Here is a 22,670-nt window from a genome sequence, read left to right on the forward strand (position 1 = left end):
CAACATAATTGAAGGTGAAAAAGGGCCACCTAAGAAGAAAACACAACGAGGTGTGCCTTTCACCGTAGAGGAGAACAATCTCCTCGTGTCGGCTTGGCTAAACATTAGCATGGATACTATACGGGGGACCAATAAAAAATCTTCATAAATGTGGGAGAGAATTAGCGATTATTACAATGAGTATAAAAACCTAGCATAGCAAATCGTTCTACGAGGTCATTGACCAATCGATGGTCGGTGATTCAAAAATGCATAAATAAGTTTTGTGTTGTTGTAGCCTAAATATAATCATTGCATCTAAGTGATGCGACAGAGCAGGACAAAGTATGAGTTTCTAACTGCATCAATTCTAAAATTTGTTACTGAAATTCTCTTCTCACATTCTCACTACTTCGTATATTTAGATTGAAAGAGTCAAAATCATGTATAAAGAGATTGAGAAGACCACTTACAACATGGAACATTGTTGTTGTCTATTGAGACACCAACCAAAATGATTGTAACATATGTTCATATTGTCAATGAGAAGGAAATCACATGGGAAACGCCCAGCTATGGCGGATTCAACTCCACTAGGAGATGACACGATAGATGACAACATAGAGGTAATTTCTGAGAGACCTCTAGGCAACAAGGTTGATAAAGGAAGGGAGAGAAAGAGGAAGGTTAGAGAATCTGCCGATGCTGAATTTATTGAGGCCTTAACTAGCATGAGAAATGATAAAGCCATCTTCATCTCTAAAAGAAGACAAGCGATCAGCAATTTAAATGCTGATAGGGCTGAATTACTAGTGGAGAAAAATAGGAAGAACAATATAGAGAAAATGAAGATCGATATAGAGATAATAAAGATGGATCTTGCTACCATTAATGGAATGCAGCAAGAGTATTTATTGAATCTTCAAAAAGAGATTTTTAAGGATTCAAGGAAGCAATTTTCATCTCCATTTTCATCTCAACCTTTTGAAGATGTGTAGCTTTTTGTTGGTGTAATGTTTTAGGATTGTGCTTATCCACTTAATATTGTAGTTAAACACTTTACAATTGGTTTTAGTAGCTGGGTAGCCACATTTGGTTTAAATACATGTGGCTGAGCAACAACTATTGTCTATGCTATTTTGTGACTTTTTGTTATTTTGGACTTTAAATATAGGTGTTTGTGACTGTGGGCAACAACTATATGTGAATGTTGTACTAATAAAACTTTATATTTTGGGTGTTATATATTTTTGGTTCACGTGATGAAACATGTTGTGAAGCAATACCATATGTTGGATTATATTTTGGGTGTTATATATTATAGCAGGAAGTGTTGGATTACAGCAGGCAATGAGGGTGTTTCCTCTTATTCGGATGTTATATATCTCTGTATGTGCTATATGTATTCAAATATGCCTCTTATTTGGATGCCTTTGATTTGATAGCCCATAGATTGAGTGTGTTTCCTTCCATTCTTATTGTGGAGTATATAATAGGCATAGTCTTGTGCAAGGGAGTTGAGTCACTTTGCCTTAGTACCATTTCCCAGTCACAGTGAATAACACCTTGCCAAATCCCCTTTTGTTTTTATATCTCTGCATATGCTTTCCAATTAATGACTTTTTTTTTAACTGCAATCCTAGTTTTGGGTCGACTGGTGGCTTACTTATTATTCTTGTTATCCAATCATTTTCTATGTTGGTATATAAAGGATAATGTCGAGTTGATTATCCATGAAGATGATGAATATGCAGTGGGCTCTAAGTAGTTGATTATCAGTTGTTTTATTGATGGACAATGCAACCCTAGAAAGCTATATCCGATGTTGTCCCTTTGTTCAGGCAGCATTGGATTATATGGGATATAATTCTTCTACGTACAGTCCCTGAGCTCAAACTGTGGAAAGTCGCTGATGCCACATCAGCTAAAAAAAACAAAAGGTTAAATTTCATCTGCACGTTGTTTGCTATCCTTTCATTGAAGAATAAGAAAGAAACTTTTACACTGAAACAGAGCTTGTTAACTTTCAGAGAGGTTTCAGCTAGATTTCATGTGGGTTTTCGTTTGATCGTGTTCGTGTTCATGTTAACTCTTCATCTTCCTACCAGTCTGATTTGGTTCATTGATACCCACATTGATCTGGTTTGCCATGTTCGTCTGGGATTGTGAGTCATTTTGTGGGTATTTTCCTGCTCGTCTAAATACCCTTTCTTTTCTCTCTGAAAGCATAAACTGGATTGGAAAGCAACATAGAAGCACACGAGCCAAAAAAGAATATGCCATTAAAAATGGCCGTTGAAACTCCCACCTTTCCTCTTCTTACTTCTTACAAATTGGGGAAGTTTGATCTGTCCCATAAGTACACACACCTTACAAAGTCCTCTTTTTTATTTATTTTTTCTTTTATTTTTTCCGGATGTGAATTATCTATATATGTATTGGGTTTTGAGTTTTCTTCATTGAAATCATGTTGGTGGAGTAGCTTTGTTCACACTGAGTTTGCAAGACACATTGGTTCGCTTATACTCTTGTTCATTTATGCAAATATTGATTCTGTACTTGTCGAGTGCATTTATGGTTTTGTTATAACATGCAGATCAATAAAATTTGGTGTAATTCCAATATTCTTGCATTCAATTTGGTATGCATGTACATGGGTTGGAGCTTGGAATAGAAATGAAGACGAAGGGAGGTTGATGAAGGGAGGGTGGCTTTGAGGGAGGGAGGCTTCGAGGGAGGGAGACGCTGCTTCAAGTGGTCTTCGGCTTCAAGGGAGGGAGGAATGGAAAGTGAAAATGCGGGAGATGGAAACTAAAAGAGGGAGGGAGAGAGGGACAAAACGGTGCGTTTGGATTTTTTTTTACCACGTCGATCAGCCCGCGCTTACCCGACGCTTACACTAAGCAGCTGAATGTAGAATTTTTCTATGGGATAAAGCAGACAATGTTGGATTGTGACTTTTATATGTGTTGGATTTGTGTGCAAGTATATTTGTATTGGATTGTTGGGTTATTGAAGGGAATGTTGGCAGTGTTGGATTGTACATATGAGATTTTTATTTACATATGAGATTGTTATATTATAGATTATTAGATTGTGAAAATGAAAATAAATATGATTCTTGAAAGTTATGAAAATTAATTAAAAATTAATTAAAAGATAAAAATAATAAAAAATAATAATATTTTATTATTTAGAGAGTAATGATTAATCTAATGTAGACTTTAAATTTTGAGTGATTAGTTAAAAGTAAAAAAATTACATATTAATCAAATTTTAAAGAATGAGATAACCCCGAGGCAAAGTGAATGAGATGACTCAACTTTCCCCACCTTTATTGCATCAGAGAGTAATAAGGCAAAGTGAATCATATTAGAATTTGAAACTAGATCTAATAATTGGCAGATCTCACTTGAAAGTAACCAAATGCAATGGACACGTGTACGTACAAATAAAGGCATGCAATTATGCAAAAGAGAATCGCACACATCCGTAAATCACCTCTCTCTCTCTCTCTCTCTCTCTCTCTCTCTCACCAAATATATACATTCCCTCCTCTAAATCCTCTCTTCCACAACACGCGTTCGAAGTTCCCGTGGTTTGCCATTTTCACCGGCATGCACCATTATACCACAAACCTCCCTTCACCGCCATTTCCCTTCCCTTCCAATTTACCATACTTTCTCCCTGACTTTCTAATTATCTATGGCATTGCCTTTCCTCTTCCTTCTCTTCCTTCTTCCTTCTCTGATCAGCCTCCTTCCCCTCGCAGAATCGCAGCTCACTGTCAACTACTACGATAAGTCATGCCCCAAGTTCCCACAGATAATCCAACAAGTCATCAACGACAAGCAGCTCAGCACCCCTAGCACCGCCGGCGCCACCGTCCGCCTCTTCTTCCACGACTGCATGGTCGAAGGCTGCGACGCCTCTCTCCTCATCTCCTCCAACACCTTCAACAAGGCCGAGCGCGATGCCGACGTCAACCTCTCCCTCGCCGGCGACGGTTTCGACCTCGTCACCCGAGTCAAGACCGCCCTCGAGCTCGAATGCCCCGGCATAGTCTCCTGCTCCGACATTCTCGCCACCGCCACGCGTGATCTGATCGTCATGGTTGGCGGGCCCAACTTCCCCGTCCTCCTCGGCCGAAAAGACGGCTTTGTATCGAAAGCCGAGCACGTCGAAGGCAACATCGCCAAACCCACGATGCCATTGTCTCAGATTCTCTCCATTTTCGCTTCCAAGAAATTCTCTGTCCAAGAAATGGTGGCATTATCCGGAGCACACACCATTGGGTTCAGTCACTGTAATCAATTCAGCCACAGAATCTTCAACTTCAGCAAGACCTCGGAGTACGACCCCGCATATAACCCCAAGTTCGCGGAGGGATTGAGGAGTCTTTGCGCGAACTACACCATAGACCCAGCTATGGCAGCCTTTAACGACGTGATGACGCCGAACAAGTTCGATAACATGTACTACGTAAATCTGCAGAGAGGGTTGGGGTTGCTGGACTCCGACCAGACGTTCGCGGTGGACAAGAGTACGAAGCCGTTTGTAGACATGTACGCGGCAAATCAGACCAAGTTCTTTCAAGATTTCGCCCAGGCAATGGGAAAACTGAGCTTCCTTGATGTGAAGACTGGAAGTCTTGGAGAGGTGCGGCGTAGATGCGATGCTTTCAACGTTCTTAAAGCTTGAAATCCTTCAATACTCTTTTTTTGTTTCGTTTTTGTTTTTGGTTTTAAATGGTGATAGAAGCATATATAATTAATTAGGAATAAGAGATCCTCTCCATTTTGAAGTGGGTAAAACAACGAGTATTTTGGTCATTGATGCAAATCATGTTGACAAGTAAATGACCAAAATACCCCATGTTTACACTAAATGGATATGATCATCCATTTCACTTAAAATGAAGAAGATCCTTATCTAATAATTAGGAGCGGATTAGAAGTGTTAATCTTATTAACAAAAGGTGCAACGTTATGTTTTAGTGAAACTGAGGCATGCAATGACCATTATAAGGTTGTTGGCTTGGGCTTTTGTTTTTGGGTATAGAATAGATATTTAGGTAAGGCAACTTTGTTTGGCGCTCCAATTTTTTGGATTTTTTGTACGCATTATGCCACAGAGCACAGAGATCATAAATGGATGATATTTTACTTAGACCACTGTTTTTCTTGTGATCGAAATACCAAGAAACTAAGCGAAGGAATAATTGCTTATACCATGCACCTTGACCACCCATACATCTAAATTAATGAATAATTGTACAAGAGGCTTATAAAAGTCTTTGATTCCAATGCAAAGTACTACAGACACAAAGAAATTAAATAAAGTAATTCTACAAACTGATATGACTTCAAGTAATCCTTTATAATAAAAGTAACTTTACGATTTGACGAACCATATCATGTCTTGTCAATTTGTGAAATTATTTTTGTGTAATTTCTTTGTAGCTAAAGTATTTCTCATTATTTAATTTATAGATGCACGAGAATGGCCGAGGCAAAGCGCAGTAAAATGAAAAGCATCATACCTTCAACGAGGGGCTTCTAAACCTGAGTAAGCACAAAAACCAAACAGCTCCTGATCACCACAGTAAACTACAGTAAATTAACCACAGGTTCGGGAAAAACAAATGAAATCCAATTGCTTGCTAAAAACTACCTGTGACTTAGCAGCAGGAAATCTCGTCTCATATTTTTTCCCATTTCTTTAATCCCAAAATACATCCGATGCAACAAGTTGATGGAATGAACTTCGTGAATAAATTAGGCGATTTACAGGAATGAAGACCAAGGATACTGAGGAAAAGAACAAGAATTGCCAAGGAAATGAGAAGGAGAGGGTTGGGGAGGGGGGGTGTTCCTACATTAACGAGTTATTGTCACCCCTGACATGCTAGAGTAATGGAGCATTCCAGCATAATCACCAGGATCAACACGATAGGTTGCTGCAATCGCTTGGCCTGGTACTTTTCTTGTGGAGATGCCAAACCATCATAACAAAAATTTGAGGGCAGACTACCTGAATTTGCTTCACTGAAAAATTCATAGTTACAAATCTTACCCTCTTCAGCACTAGCAGGGCTTTCTTCTGTCAACCTTCAAGTGGATATTGTACCATTTCTTTTTCTTAGGATGACCCCTTATCGTAGATCTCTTCTCTCTGACCTCACCATCTTCTGTGGCCTCCTGGAAGGAACCTTTGTTCTTTCTCTTACTGGTACTCTGCTTCATTGGAGCATTAGTGTATGATGCGTGTATTTCATTCCTTTGCTTGAGAAGGCCATCAATCTGCACAACCAGCACACAACAAACACAAGCAAAACAAAATCAGTGATTATTAGAATTTATCAATGTATTGAAATGTCATTTTTTAAATGAGCTTATGCGTAATAAACTCACTGCTTGCATTTCTTGAGTATATCTACTAGTCATCTCCGTAAATTGTGCCATAACCTGTCAACACTTGCGTAAAAACTAACAAAAAGAAAAGTAACTATAAAGCCATATGTAATGATTATTTAAGTCTCGACCTCTCGGTATTCAGTTTCAAATTTTGATATTTCAGCTCTTTTTGTTAGAATTTGAGATTCTACAGCTCTAAGATACTCCTTCTCTTCTTTACAAGGTGCCGCACAAAGAGCCTCTATTGTGTAGCTTGCACTTCTAAAAAAGTTGTCACCTGGAATAAATACAACAAAAGAGGAAAGTGGTAGTCAGGTTCAGCCAGGGACCTGTCTACTCAAATAACCTTCTTTTTTAATGATGAGAAATCTCAGAGACGTGCAAATTCAACAGGTCTTTAACCCGGTTATTCCCTTGTCCACATCACACGGACTACGTAAATCATTGGCTTTTCATTTATGGGATGTGGCCCCAAGAAATTGTTTACACCAAAGGGTTTGAACTTTAGACTTAGGTGGAGCATACCCTCAAGACCAATCCGTAGGGGTTCCTATGTAGTCAAATAACCTAATAAGCTTAATCAAATACACGCCAACTAACTGACCATAAACAGCAAATACATGGGTGCCAGCCTTCAGTTCAGTTATTTCGCATGGCAGAAACCCATCCAGCTTTTTGAAGAAGGCAGCATCTGGACCTTTTGCAGAAGCCATCTGGTGCCAAAAGTATCCAAAATCAGACAAAAAAAATCTAAATTATAAGTTGAAGAGTATATTTATCAGCTCACCGAATTCATTGTTTGATCCAGCCGATAAACAGGAAAACCAAGAAAATACATTCCAGCCGATGTGATCTTTCCTGTCTTGGCACTGTCCTCCTACAGAGATAATTATATATAACTTTACAAAAGCAACAGACTGTTGTATGCCATGTGAATATTAACAGCATAAGAAGATGCTAATTTGTGCATTAAGGTCCTAAAAGATATATGCAACAGTATGAAGATTGTGCAAAGAACCATCAAAGACCACAAATGATAACCCTATGATGTTTGTGTGGGTATATATACAGCAGTACAGCAGTAATATACAAGCACTGCAAACCTGTGCTTATCCTCTCTCTCTCTCTCTCTCTCTCTCTCTCTCTCTATATATATATATATATAGTGTGTGTGTGTGTGTGTGACACACAACTTTTGGATTAAGATGCTGGCATTCTCTGCTAGGTAGTTTTTTCCTGTATAAAGTTATCTATTTCAAGAGAAAAGGGACAGTTTTTCATTAGTGTTTAGATCAGATTTAGGGAGGGAATAATATCTACACATACAAGAGTTGAAAACGATAAATTGGATAGAACTTATGATCAGACAGACACACAGCCACAAACACATCCTCTAAATTCAAAAAATTGAAATCATGCATGTAAACCCCAATGCTTCAATTCTTGTTTACAGATAAAAGAAATTCTTCTCATCTGCCAATTGCATAAGTATGGTTCAAAGCTCGTTAGGAAAAACTCAAACAGAGATTTGAGATTTCTAACTTTTCAACCAGCTAAAATGAGAGAATAAAACACTTAATACCTGCAGCACTAAGCTTAATCCTCCATTCTCTTCCTGATCAAAGTACAACAACTGGAAAAAAAAAAAACTAATATATTAGTACCAGAAGTAATGGTTATTCACAAACAGAAAATACTAGTATTCAGCTAAATCCGCAGCATATAGGGTATTACCTAAATGCTAAATCAGCCTAAAAATACTGTTTGTCTATTATTCACCAAAAATATCTAAACAAATAAAATAAACTATAATCCTCCGAAGGCAATGGCAGAATCAAAGTTAACAAATAAAGAAATACAGATTTTTAGAGTTTAAAATTGCAGAACTCGACACTTTGTAAAAACTATATAAGCAGGGAAAGTAATTGGGAAAGGACCACTATATTATTTTCTTCCCTGCTGGCATAGTGAGGGAGGAAATTCCCAGATCATTGACATTTTCAAGAAATCATGACAAAAAGACTGCAGTACCACCACCTCAACTGTGTGGGAAGTACACAAAATACATGCCTCTGTTACAGTCTCTCAAGTTGAATGAGTGAAATTTGCAGTCAGATAATGAAGTTGAGCGCTATATATTCAGTTATTTAAAAGAAGTACATTTCTATTAAAGACATAAGCTAGACTGCCTCGCAGGCTCATTTGTGGAACTACTGACCAGACCCAAAACTTAGCAGTCACAGGACTGTTTTTTTTTAACAAGTAAAAACTAAATTGATCGCAGAAGTTCAAATCATCCTGGGGCTGATTTATGGTCTTATCAATTCATTTTAAAGGGCCCAAGGGATAGAAAAGGAAGGGTTCAAGCTTCAGCAAAGATGGTAGGAAATCAACAGTCTAGTTTTGAGGTTGTGACCATAAGTGGTCTATCAGCAAGCAAGAATCAAGATCATGCAGCTCACCACTCTACCCTATTAGAAAAGCAAAATCTGAGAGAGAGATTGATAAAATAAAACTGCTGGATTATGCTTCTAAGGTTCCATAACTGGTAAACAAAAGAACATTTGCTAGCATTCAAGTTGAACTTATAGATAACAAAACTTTGACATAGAGTTATGTCAAAGCAATAACAACTTAACTTTGATGTGCTAAAAAAAACAAACTTTGATGCGTTTGGAACAATGGAAGCCTCACGTTCTGAAAGAAAATATGTTGGCTTTTATTTCCTCTGTACTTTTGACCACACTGAAGTGATCTAAATTGCTTAAAAAATTATTTCAATAATTTTTTGAAAGAAGCCAAGCTTCATAAGAGTAGAAAGAAAACCACAAAAGCAACAATTAAATTGAAAACAAAACATGCAATTTTCATTGCATATGGATACCAGAGGACTTATTAACCTTGAATTTGCTTTTGTCAGATGATTGCACTCGACATACAAAGCCAGCTCGAGCTTCTTCTTCTTCTATTGTAACAGAATAAAAGTGAGCAGACTGCTTCTCAACCTGTTAAATAAAAAAAATATATTAAGAAAAGATTAAAATGCCAACACCGCAACTGATTGAAAAATAAAGGATAGAATTTTCATCCAGACTGAGTTGGAGGAAACTTCCTTCAACCCATCTATAAAAGTAACAAGTGTCCATTAAGCATGCGACAAGCACATGCTTTTTTAAAAGTCGAAGTTAAAAAATGATATTTGTCCGTTTATTAAAAAAACATGTGCTTCTCACACGCTCAAGCGATACATGGAAATTTTTTAAATGGCTCAACAGGAATAAGTATAGCTCACCTTCTTAGATATAGGCTGGCCCAACAGAAGTGGACGAATGGTGACCATACCATTAAGTGCCTCCTCCAGGACTGTTGCTGACACAGTGGTCTTGATTGGCACACCAAGTTTACTGCCATGTAGAAAATAGTGAAAATGACACTTTTGTTGATGAGTAAAAATAGTGACAATCAAACTTAATGCATAGAGCTCATGAAAATCACTGAGAACTTTTATTTTTCACAAATAAAAATGAGAAGGAAAAAGAAAAACAGAAACATACCTGAAAAGTGCAGCAAACATGGTGTTCACAGCTCCCAAACTTGACAGATCTAGCTCCAAGTCTTGGCTTTCTGAATCAACAGCCTAGGTAAAGAACAACAAATCATGTTCCCCATCAGATTTCAAAAGCAAGCCAAGGATAAAAGTGGATTAATAGAGTCTCAATGATTGCATGCGAAATGATTTTTCAGTAACAAAAGGACCACAGCATGAACATTGTAACCCTGGTAGGAACACAGTTGATCTACCTGGACCAAAGAGAGTTATCAATATAAACAACTATCATTAATATCTCACCTCAAAACCAGCCGTGTCATACTGGTGCCGTTTGTCTGGATCAGACAAGATATTATAGGAAAAGGTGACCTCCTTAAACATATCGGCTGCTTTAGGATCATTTGCATTCTTGTCAGGATGGTACCTGAAATAGCATACTTTTAGCATTTTTAACCATCTAAACCAAATTGAAATGGAGCAATAGAAGAATATTACAAAATATTTTCTTTTTATCGGCAAACAAGATTTTATTGATCAAATGAATAGGCAAGAGCCCAAGTATACAGAACATATACAAGAGCAATGCCTAAGCATGCTAGTTTAGAGCTATAAGGAATTCATGAAAAGACATGCTATGAAAATCAATTACAATCGACCAATGGAGTAAAGTACTGAAAAACAAATTTCTAAGCTCATCCGTTGACCGCACTTGATCTTCAAAACAGATTTCGTTCCTCTCCCTCCAAATACACCACCATAAGCATATTGGAGCCATCTTCCATATTGAGGCGATCTGAGATTTACCCTGAATGGCTTTCCAAGAAGCTAGGAGGTCCACTACGAGTCTTGGCATCACCCAAGCTATTACCATCCAAGCAAAATATTGGCAACGCAAAATGTAGAAAATGTAAAATATAACCAAATAACAACAGTTAAAAATTACCAAAATCCATCTGAGAATAAAAACTAGACCAAAAACACCTTGACTTCAAAAGGTAAACCACATAGGGCAATTAATCTATCGTTAGTGTGTGAGGAAACAAGAAGCTTACTTGGAGGAGGTTTTGTATCATGAAATCTCCAATAGAAGTTTCCAATGGGGTTTGCTAACCTTTAACTTCTACATCTTGTCCGATGAAGTGCCACTATAGTGAATTAATGAGTTGTTTTCAGAGGTTACTTTACAAAAGACCATCGAACTCCAGATAAGTGACAAAGTTCTTCCTAATTTGTGTAGTTGACCTTTAAGTTGAGTTGAGTCAAGTTGATACGTCTCTCTCTTACTGACCTCTCACAAATCGCCAACACCTGTCATCTTTGTTATAGTCTCGACAAATCTAAACCGTATCAAACCTAAACCAGCATCCTATCTGGTCCTTTTTTCATAAAATGCCTCTCATATACAATTACCAGGGCAGCGCTAAACTTTCATATCCAGGATCATGGCATCACTTGATTTGAAAACAATCATTCCTTTGGCTTCCATGCTCCTTCGGTAATGATTAGCAAAACTCTTATACACGTATAACTAATATGTGTTTGACATTCAAGTGCGAAATTAAGGAAAATCTACATTTCAATCACGCCTTACAAATGTACGACAACAAGAAAGCCTCCGATATACCCACTCCGAAATTCTAAAGAACAAAATCTCTCAAAGACTCTAAAACCCCAAATCTCCAACACTGACGTATTCGACTCCAAGGAACACGAAGTCGAGCAATAAATAATGATGGTAATAATTCAAACTTATCCCCACAAAAAAAACTAATCAATAATGCCGAATTAGCTCAAAATTATTTGAAATAAAAAGTTCTAACATACTTAAGAGCCATCTTTCGGTAAGCACTTTTGATCTCCTGATCCGTGGAGTTCCTCGAGAGGCCGAGAGCCTCGTAAGGGTCCCGCCGGAGCGGCTTCGCCTCCTCATGATTCTCTGGCTTCGATCTGTGCGCCGGCATTCTTCAAATCAATCAGTTATCCTGCGCTATACCCCCTATAAATCCCTCCGAAACTCCCCCATAAATTCACGAAAGCTCAGTAGCGTGGAGCCTAGTTTCTTTCTATATAATCACTTATTCTCCACGAACTATATCGGAGAACAATGGAAGCTTTAGAAGCAGGGGGACACCACAGCCAGGAGGGAGAGAAACTCCATGGACCTGCGAGCTGGAAGCTGGAAGCTCTTGAGGAGAGAGAAAGAGACAGCAGGACGACAAATTTGAGGAGAGGCGCTCCAAATAAGTTTCATGTATTTGTTATTTTTTATTTTCTTAAATATTTTTTAGTATTCTAATTTTAAGTAAAAAACTTTTTAAAACAACACTATTATATTATCTTAAATTTTATTATTATCTATAACATCAATCCATATTTACACGAGAAATGATAGACAGACCGATCATTTGTATCCATAGATGCATTCTTTTTTAAATATTAACAAATGCACTAAATTGGTTTATTTTAAACATATTCCAGAAATAAAAAATGCACCAATCGATTCTATTGGGAGATTCATCCGTAGAGGTATCTTATTTATATTATAATTAATTTTATATCTAAATAAAATAAAAATTATTTGTAAGTCTTATTTTTTATGCACTCAATAGTATCGAGTCAATACAGTGAAAATTTTTTAAAAAATTATTGGTATTTTAAATTTTTTTTTGAAGTTATAATAGGTTTCACTATAAATGATGAGCTAACATATCGACTTATATGCAACAAAACTCTTTAAATATTTAACTTATAAAATTATTAAAAATATACTATATCAAATAAAAATAAAAATATTTATATTTATATTTTTAAAATGGATTATTTGTTAATTACGATTACAAACTCATTAAAGAGAGTTTTATATATAGATGGGAAATAGTGGGTAACTACTTGGGGCATAGGATATGGGATTTGAGTGATTTAGGCAATGATTAATGCCAAAAAGGTGAGGCATTGAAACCGCAATCAGTGGTTGGACCGACACTTGTTGAGACATGACTTCAGGCTCCAATCATCTTATTATGTTCACAACTTGTTGCCCTTTCGGTGTCGATAATTATTAGTTTGATTTTTATGGTACAACTCATTATTATCCTTTTATATATATATATATTTTTTGTCAGTATCCATTCATTTAAGAAAAAAGTTAATAGAGATTATATAAAATTAAATAAAAAATTAATCTAATTTTATAATTTAATATATCACATTAAATTATATTAATTTATAAATTTATTTTAATAAAATCACTTTATAGTTGAAATATTTCTCTTAATTTAATAAATTTTTAATAAATGATTGCCTTTTCAATAGGATATCCTATCAAAAATTAAGAGCTAATAGATTTATTGGGTGAGCAATGAGCATAAGATTAAAAAATGATTTAATACAAATAAGTAACTAAAGTTGTCAAACTCAAAAGTGGAAAGATTACTATCTCATCTCATTAATGTAATTAGAGGGGACTGTTACATATGTCAGATTAGAAAACATAATTAAAATGTTATGATCCAAATATGATTATCAGTGATTTATGAATCAACTCATTAGTGTGATTATTAGTATCACAAAATATATTATAATTTTTTTTTCTCATTAAGAAAGTTTGAGAGGAACTTGAGTAACAAAATCATCGACTTTGGTTTCACTTTTAACCATAATTAAGAAACTACTATTAATGTCACTGAAAATCATAGTTAAGAATATATTATTTGAGTAATGCTAGATACAATCATGGAGTGCGAAGCGCCGTATAATCCTTTTAAAAGAGTGTGATCTATTATTAAAAAATTAATTTTTTTATGTGAGTATCGTATTTATTCTCTTTTTTTAAAAATAATTGTGCAACGCTTACGTACTCTACGACTGTAAATATCATTTTTCATATTATTTAATGTCTCAATGTGCTCATGGGAAGGTGTTTGATTTATTTTCAAGTATAAACAATGAGTTATGAGTCAATGATCAAATATATAAATATTGGTTATAGTTATTAAAATTATTTAAAATATAAATATTCTTTTAAAATTAAAAAGATATAATTAGCTTTCCATATCAGTAATGCATTGAATAATCAATAAATAAAGTTGTTTATTAAATTATACGTAAATACCAACCTATTCAGGCAGGTGGGGTATGTAAATTAATTGGCAAATATGAATTACCAACCTTGATAATCAAATGGGGAATTAGCATTTAAAAAAATAAATAAATAAAAGGTTTAGGCTCAACATATTTCAAAAGGCAGGTAGTATTCTACAGAATAATCGTCTCCATCTATCTTCACAGCCTTGTTATGTCAGACATTGAATTCCCATATGGTTCTAAACCCATCTTTCATCACGGGTTAAGAATTTCCGAAACGGTTCTTCCCATCCATGCACGATAAAATCGAGATTTCTATAAAATCGGCGGCACGATCTTGTTTGTTAATTAATACTCATGCCAGAACTTTGACAGTTGGCAGTTAATGCTTCAAGAAATCATTTTTCGCTATTTTTCCAATTTTTAATTTTATTTCTTTCAGTCTTGTCTATCGTTAAAAAATCTAATAAATCCTTCTCTGTTTGGTCATGACAGTTCATAGTTATTTAAAAGAGACTGTAATGTTTGTATGATGAGATGCGTTTTTTTTTTAATTATGAGTAATAATATTAGATATGTCTTGTCTCTTTTTCAAAAGTAATAGTACATTTCTTGTTATAAAATTTGATGGCAAGTGTATTGGACGTGTTTAGCATGTGCAGCTGGATCTCCTCGAACAATCAGGAGATAGCTTCATTTATGCACAAGCATAATTTAAAGAGGGTATGGGAGTAGTCTAAGATCTTCCGCTATCTAAGATAATTTTCTAAAGGAGTTTGGATAGAAGTTTTTTGCCCGACTTAGTTTGTATACGGCGGTTCACTTTTATACAAGGGATGGGGAAGCAACTCGACCCGTATACTCAGGTCATCACCTTCATACTCTAGCCGTTGAAAGTATTTAATGGGACGTAGCGTACTGGAGAAAGGTAATTAATGCGGCGCGAGTCTCTAATAGATACGTCAGCGACCTCTCAACCCGTATCAGCGGTGCATGCCTTTTCCTTTCTTAGGACGTGGGTGATGGTGGTTTTTCCCACACGTTCTCCAATAGCCGCAACTCATGAATGTTTGGGACATGCTCGGAGCATTTAATGTGACGTAGCATACCAAAGAAAGGTAATTAATGTGGCGTGAGTCTCTGACTGATACGTCGCAAACCTCTTGACATGTGTCTATAACGCCTACACTTGTCAAATCTTGTTAGAATTTCATCATCTCTCATCAATCTTCGTTTTTACTAATTCGAGGGTCTCTTGGCTTGGCCGAATGGACCCTTAGGTAGTGAGATAGACTTCTTACTCCCCGTGGGGCTCTTAGTCAGACCGAATGGATCATTGGGCAGTGAGATTGGCTTCTTATTTCTTGTGAGGCTTAGCTTATCGGATTGGGGGTTTTTATCCCTTCTAGCCAATATTGCTTGTTTACATGTCGGACCTCTTAATTTTTTCCTCTTTTTTTTTTTAACACTTTGGTGTGTCATTGCACTCATTTCAATCAAATTCTTTCACCCTACCACTTACAATAACTTTACTCTCTTGCGTGCCCAAAATATTTCATCCACTCTTTATAACTTAAAAAATGATATTTGCAGTTCTAATTATAAAGTGTGCAAACTTTAAGTAATTTTCTCTTTTTTAAAAAAAGATAAATATATGACCCACATAAAAAACTAAAATAGTTAATTTTGTAATAGTAAAATTCATTTTTTTAAAAAAAGAATACGCGAAATTTAGATATTCTAGGACAATATTTAGTATTATTCTTATAAATTTTTTATCAAAATTTTATTAAAAATAAATTTAAAGAGACCAACAAGAATGTCCTTGCATGCATTTGTTATGTTATCTACGTGATGGTATGTAATATATTATTTATTATAAATATTAAAAAACAAAGAAATATAAATATCTTTGTTATTAGTTATTATGTTTAATGGGTAAATACGCGATTCTTTTTATTATTGGTGTGTTTAATGGATAAATTAAACAATTTTATTTTTTATTGAAAATGTCGTAGTTGATGAAATGTGATCGGAGTAAGTAACGTTACCGTTGGGATGTTGATTTGAAAATCAAAAGACAAGATGTCATAAGTGGCAGCGTGGAGGATTTTGATTTGACTAAAATAAGTGGCATGGCGTGCCATTACTGTTGGGGAAAATAAAATAGTAAAGAAATAAGCGATTCGACTTGTTGATCAACGTGTAATATTGGTCGTTGATCATATCGAACAAATTATATTTAATTAGAGAAAAAATATTTATAATTGTGAATTATATAATTGTGGCGTAATTATTTTAAAAAAATAAATAAAATATATGACTCATATAAAAAAAATTAATTTTTTAATAGATGATCTCACTATTTTTCAATTAAAATTAGAAAAGAAAAGACTTATATCCTTATAATTAACCATAACCTGCAGCTTGAACCAAAGTCTAGGTTTACTAATTTATATTTTATCTTTGTTCGTTTGTTTTTTACAGATGAAATAAGTTTAAATAAAAGTTAAAAATTGAATAAAATATTATTAAAATATATTTTTTTAATATTATTTTTATTTTAATATTTAAAAATTTTGAACTGTTTATTTTATTTTATGTAAAAATTTAAAAATATTATAATGATTAGATGAGATGAGTTAAGAAAAATTATAAAAACAAACAAAGAAAAAATAGAAGTCTATAATTATAAAAATATTTCATAAAAATAAATTTATAATCTGTCGTAGTTTATGTAATATGTTAAATCTATTTTACAAGTAATTTTATAATTTAATATATTATATTAAGTCATATTAATTTATAAATTTATTTTTATAAAAAAAAATCTTATAGCTAAATATTTCTCTTAAATTAAATAATCGATGAAACGAAAAAGGATTAGCAACTTAGCAACAAATACATAAGACAAAAATGGAATCATACTTTGCATTCTCGCCGTTATGGACACTATTGGATTTTGCTTTTCTCGATGTTTGATAAAATAAAAATTACAAAAAGCCTAAAGGCTAGAGAAAAGGACGGAAAAAGAGCCTAACCAGATCCCGCAACGGTGATCAACTTCGGTGACCTTAGAATAGTGATAGTGGGCGATGAAAAATTAAAAAATATATTACTTTTTTATGTAAAAATATTTTAATAATTTTTTTTCAAAATAATAACAGTTTATAAGATTTTGAAGATTTTCAGTACACTCTAATCCTCTCACATTGATTTGAAAAAGTATATCTCTTGGATTTTCAAACCTTCGAAGATAATTATAATATGTAAATGTGGTTGCCAAACCAAGCCAAACACTTGCCTATTTATCGTCTTCACAATGAGTGAAAAAATTCTTTCTAACATGGCCCGGCTCTTATACTACTGTAGAATTATGAAAAACAAATAGAAACGGAATTGGGCAATATGGTGACACTCCTGGGAGGATATTTATCCCACAAGTTGGTGATAGACAAAGATAAATGAGTAAATGAATTTGTGCATCAATGACCTCTATTTATAGACCATCATTCACCAGTTGACAAATAGAACAACCATTGATAACTCAATGGTTAGCAAATGACACAGTCTTAAGAATTGACATAACATTTTAACTAAATCAAAAAGTTGTGTCTTTTAACACTTTACAAGTCACACACAACCTTTTGACTAAAAGTTGTATCTCTTGACACTTCCTTAACCATTATCCCATGAGAACCATCACTAAGGAGAGGGTGTCATTCCAAGATATACACCATTTGGTGATCACACCCTTTAGAATTATAAGTGATACTATGATATGCAATGTGTACATATACTAGATAGTCTATTAATATTATTCTTTAATAATTGTCACCTACTAGTATAATATTGAATTTAAATATAAAAATTATAGATTTTTTGTATGAGTATATATTATCAATATATAAATAATACACATTTTTATAACTTATGTATGGTAATATCGAAATTAAGTAATGGAAAAATCTAATTATAAGTAATTTTGCGCACTAATACGTGCATTCATTCAATATAATTGGTCAGAAAGTAAATTTTATTGAAAACAGTGTTAATTTAAATTTAAAATATGAATGCAACAATATTAATACGTAGATTGGTACATAAACTTATTTGTACACAACAAAACTCTTAAGTAATATCAAAATTAGAGGTAAAAGTCAGATTTAGAGTCAGAGACTAAAGCCAGAGGTGGAGTTAGCCAAACAAAGAAGTTCGACTCTGACTAGAAAAGAAAAAGAAAAACTTTTGACGGTGCAAAATTGGTACCAAAGTCCCATTTTTTAATTTTTAAACCGCCCTACTTTTCCCATTTCTTCTTTGCTTTTATGCTGTGGGAGTGTTCAAGTAAGGAACTACAATAGGAGCCTCATTTTGGTCGTCTTTTTTTTTTTTTTTTTTTTCTCAATTTGTAATAAAAATTATGTTATGTTATTTCTCTTTTTTGTTATATTTGTAGTATACAATAATTATTATTTCTACTTTTTAGTTTTGGTAACTTCTAAAACAACTCTTTGAAGAGTCAAAGCACATGGGAATCCCACGTGCCAATCTTTAAAGGGGCAAAGTATAAGAAGGATAAGGCAAACAAACTCCTTTTTAATTAGGGAGTTCATGTGTAGGACGATCCTTAGAAATCCTCCTTTGTTAGGATTTAGGCTTGTTAAGTCTTGGTATATTTTTCTTATTTTGAGGCTATTTTATTGCGAGTAATGTAAGATACAAATCCTAAATAAATAAGTCTCGTGTAAATTCTTTATAAAAAGTGAGTCACATTTGTAAATAATAGATTTTTTTTACACTTTTTTAAAATAGGGTCTATTTTTTACAAAAGATTTGCACGAGACTTATTTATTTGAGGTTTGTACAAATTATTTATCTTTTATTGCTAGACCTCTTTTCAATTTTCATCTGCCACTCGTTCTTGTTTGGGTGTCGGAAGGAAACGAGAATGGAATATTATTGTAGGCTGTAAAAAGTAATGGTAAATATAATCATACGTTATGTAAGCGCCGCACTCTATTTTAAAATAAGTATAAAGTCTACTATTAAAAAATTAATTTTTTATGTGAATTTTAAATTTATTCACTTTTATTAAAAGGAATGTACGACTCTTGTATACTCTATGAGTGTAAATATGATTTTTATAAAATTTGTGTGCACGCTTTAATTATGGAGGCTTTAGGGTTTTTTTTTTCCTCCTCTTCTTTTGGAACCTCTTTTTTTGTAATCTTTTTCTTTTGGCACTTTTATGGGGTTGTATGGAAAATGTCCCCCTGGCTCAGTGGCCCTTATATTTTCATGTTCTGTAAGGTTACTCCTCTTTTTTTCTTCCTTTCTACAGTTGTTGCTTTTGGCAGGCTTTGGTGACTGCATAACCAATCAATTCATATTGGTTTAAACTCTATAACGAAATGTTATTATGCCTCATAACTTATATAATTTATTTTTCCTTCTTGATGTGGCGCCACATAAGTGGTGCAATATAGCTTATTAAAAAAAAAAATTAAAAACACAAATAGGAGGAGATAAAATATCTAAGGCTCAAAATGACTTTTTAAGCCCAGTCCAATATTAGAGGTTTCATCAGGAGGGAAAAAATAGAGAAGAAATAAGAGAACAAAATGCTGAGGATTGACAATATGTCAAGAGGAAAAAAAAAGGAGATGCAGCATAAATGAGATGTGATGTGATATAAAAAAAACAAGAGGTAGAGGATAAAAGGAAGGGACTATATGACTTCAATGGACTTATAGCCTGTTATTACAATTTCTCATTCACTTCCTTCAATCTCGCGACGAGAGCTCTAGAGATGAGATTTTCACTAGAAAACAGATTCATGATCTCTATTATACAACGAGAAAGAGAGATCATGAGAGACTATAAAACAATTATATTATAGTGGATCCCCTCCGAACGACACATGGGCATAAGTATTATGTCGAATCACGTAAATATGTGTATCTTTACCTCTTTTATTTTCCATGCATTTATTCATTGTTCATTATCATGGATGTACGTACAGACACCTTGCAGCCACACCAAACTCCAAACCATACCGATCAAGGCCCAAACCATTACCGCGGGCCGGAAATGACTCTTTCTCCCATTCTAATCTATTGTGCAATTTTTTGGCATTAACACAAACATAAAAGGTAGAGAGAATCTAAAACTTTAGTCGTCATTTTTTTGTATTTTTGGACTCTATTTTATTTTAAAAATATATTTTAATTTTTTTTAATAAGTTATATGGCACCACATGCCTCGTTCTCTGCACGGATAATCAAGAAAATGTTCCTCATGATACAAATTAAGGTTATAAAATATGATTCTTGAATGTGATTCTCCTATTGGAACATTGACAATGGATCATCCCGTCCGTCTATTTTGTCGAAGGCTAATCTTTCTTCAACTATTAGAAAGATTCATTCTTGTCCTTTGCACTTTAAATCTCGGCAAATTACCAAAGTTCATAGATCAAAAAAATCTTTTAATCTCGTGAAATGAGCTCTTTGAAGCTCGATAGTGGCATCTTGGAAGATATTCCAACTGAATGGATACCTTGTGTTATTTCCATTGTTCTAATTAATTGTGTCTTTTCCCGATTTAATTCAAGAGTAATGTACAGTTATGAGTTGTACCAGCACAAAATTTTTTATTTTAAAAATAATACGATCTATTATTAAAAAAAAGTAATTTTTTAATATGAGTTTCGTATTTACTCTATTTTTTAAAAAGAGTGTGTGGTGTTTGCGTATTTTATAACTGTAAATATCATTTTTTTTAATTCAAATATTATTTTGTTGAGAAAAAAAGACGATCATTTATTATTATTTTTGGAAGATCTAACAAAATGTAATTATTATTCAAGAAATACTATTCATTATTAAACACTACATCAGAAATAACGAAATCATAATAAAAATTAAAAAGGTAATGAATAGAATGTTTATAATTATTATTATTATTATTATTTTCAAGAATGTTTGTAATTATTATTAATAGTTTATGATAGATCACTGGCCGGTAGATCCCAATTGAGGTCCATCTCATAAACTAATGGGCTCAAAGTCCAATTCCCGAAATCAACTGGCTCGGCTCCACTACTTGAATGAGCTAATCCAATGGTCCGGCCTTTGTGTTACTAATATGCAAGCTAGAAGCCCTATAAAACGTGACTTCACGAGGCATGCATGGTCCTTTTTTTTTTTTTTTTTTCATTGCTATTATAATAAATATAAGATACTTCCATTATTTCAAATCTTATTATAGGACAGCTCGTAAAAAGTTCGATCTAAATTGTCACTATCCCACATTTAATACTTTATAAAAATAAAAAAAAATTAAAAATATGGAATATGAAAATAAATATTAACTGATGTATAAAATTCTTTAAATTTAAATTATGATATTCATTTTGGAGTGATAACTGTACCAAAGCTGACATGACCTCTCGAAAAATCTCAGGAAAGATATCGAATTCATGAGTTTATATATTTTTGAAGTTTGAGAATATTGCTTGGAAGGCATCAGATTCAAGACAAAGTGTTGTTTATTGTAAGAGGGGTGATAGCAGTTGGGGGAGGGAATAAAATTAAAAGAATAATATATAGTAAACAGTAATAAATTAAATTAATAATTAGGATCGAAGCCTAGCCTAGCTAGCATAAGCTAGCTGACGGCTTTGCTCATATCCTGAAAGATTTTGTTATGTCTTAGATAATGAAAATAAATAAGAAAACAGAGAAAATATTGACAAAGATCATTTTCGTTGGTTCGATGTTACAACTTAACAATGCCTATGTCCATAATTAATGGTTTTGCTCTTTTTTTTTTTTTTTATTTTTTATTTTCTTATCAACAAAATTTAATTTAATTAAATAAATAAAGGATAATACAAATAATGGGGAGTGAGATATCCCAACAAACATCATTTCAGATAATTTTTTTTTTTCGAAAAACCTCTTTAAGACAGGACCATTCAAACCCACTCTTACAAAATAAATCTTGATCCCATATATTGCACTTTCAGAAATTTCCTTACAATAAAATTGGGTCGGCCCTATATCACACTATATATATAGTATGTATATAACTATCAAAACGTATATATATATATACATATATACAATATAAGTATGTGTGCTCGCGTGCAAGTGCCTATAAAGAACTGATCCTATTGATCAAGGTCTTTATTTTAGAGTATTCTCATTGGTTTGATTAAATGCATTTTCAAAATTTAGTCAATATTACATTTTTTTTGCATTTGTCCATTACATTTAAATTCAATCTCCACATTGGATTAACCATTCTCTCTATATAATAATAAAATATTATTAAATTAAGAATTTTTTTATTTAATTTATTTATATCACATTTTATAATTATACCAATTTATTATTAATAATAATTATATTCTAATTAAATTAATATTAAAAAAATCATATTTTCAAATTTCATTTAATACTAATAACCAAAAATTGAGATTAAACTTATCTAAAATTTTATCTAAATTTCTTATTTAATAATTAAATATCTAGCAACATATCCATTTCAATGTCAATAAAAAATCTACCTACATAAATACTTACAAATGGTTGGAGTGAGAAATTAATATTTTAATATTTAGTGAATCAATTAAA

The 22,670-nt window shown here is 33.4% G+C and overlaps 2 protein-coding genes and 1 non-coding gene across 3 annotated transcripts; 2 read left to right on the top strand and 1 right to left on the bottom strand.

Annotated features, from left to right (window-relative positions):
• The first annotated feature begins 1,714 nt into the window (after nt 1-1,714).
• On the top strand, nt 1,715-1,805 carry LOC118344918. Its single transcript, XR_004798648.1, has one exon. It is a non-coding gene; the product is annotated as a small nucleolar RNA snoR118 (small nucleolar RNA).
• Nucleotides 1,806-3,385: 1,580 nt separating this feature from the next.
• On the top strand, nt 3,386-5,204 carry LOC108987099 (peroxidase 65-like). The gene has a single exon (XM_018959958.2). It carries the CDS (start codon nt 3,685-3,687, stop codon nt 4,678-4,680), a length of 996 nt encoding a protein of 331 aa, XP_018815503.1. The 5' UTR covers nt 3,386-3,684; the 3' UTR covers nt 4,681-5,204.
• A 434-nt stretch (nt 5,205-5,638) lies between these two features.
• Nucleotides 5,639-12,171, bottom strand: LOC108989840 (chaperone protein dnaJ 16-like). The gene is made up of 11 exons (XM_018963601.2): nt 11,770-12,171; nt 10,246-10,369; nt 9,950-10,032; nt 9,688-9,799; nt 9,296-9,400; nt 7,978-8,028; nt 7,183-7,272; nt 7,000-7,108; nt 6,524-6,672; nt 6,393-6,446; nt 5,639-6,281 (listed from the first exon to the last, which is right to left on the bottom strand). Exons 1-11 carry the CDS (start codon nt 11,904-11,906, stop codon nt 6,066-6,068), a joined length of 1,230 nt encoding a protein of 409 aa, XP_018819146.1. The 5' UTR covers nt 11,907-12,171; the 3' UTR covers nt 5,639-6,065.
• Between the last annotated feature and the right edge of the window lie 10,499 nt (nt 12,172-22,670).

This window comes from Juglans regia, chromosome 16 (assembly GCF_001411555.2).
Source record: "Juglans regia cultivar Chandler chromosome 16, Walnut 2.0, whole genome shotgun sequence".
In the NCBI taxonomy this organism is placed as follows: Eukaryota; Viridiplantae; Streptophyta; class Magnoliopsida; order Fagales; family Juglandaceae; genus Juglans; species Juglans regia.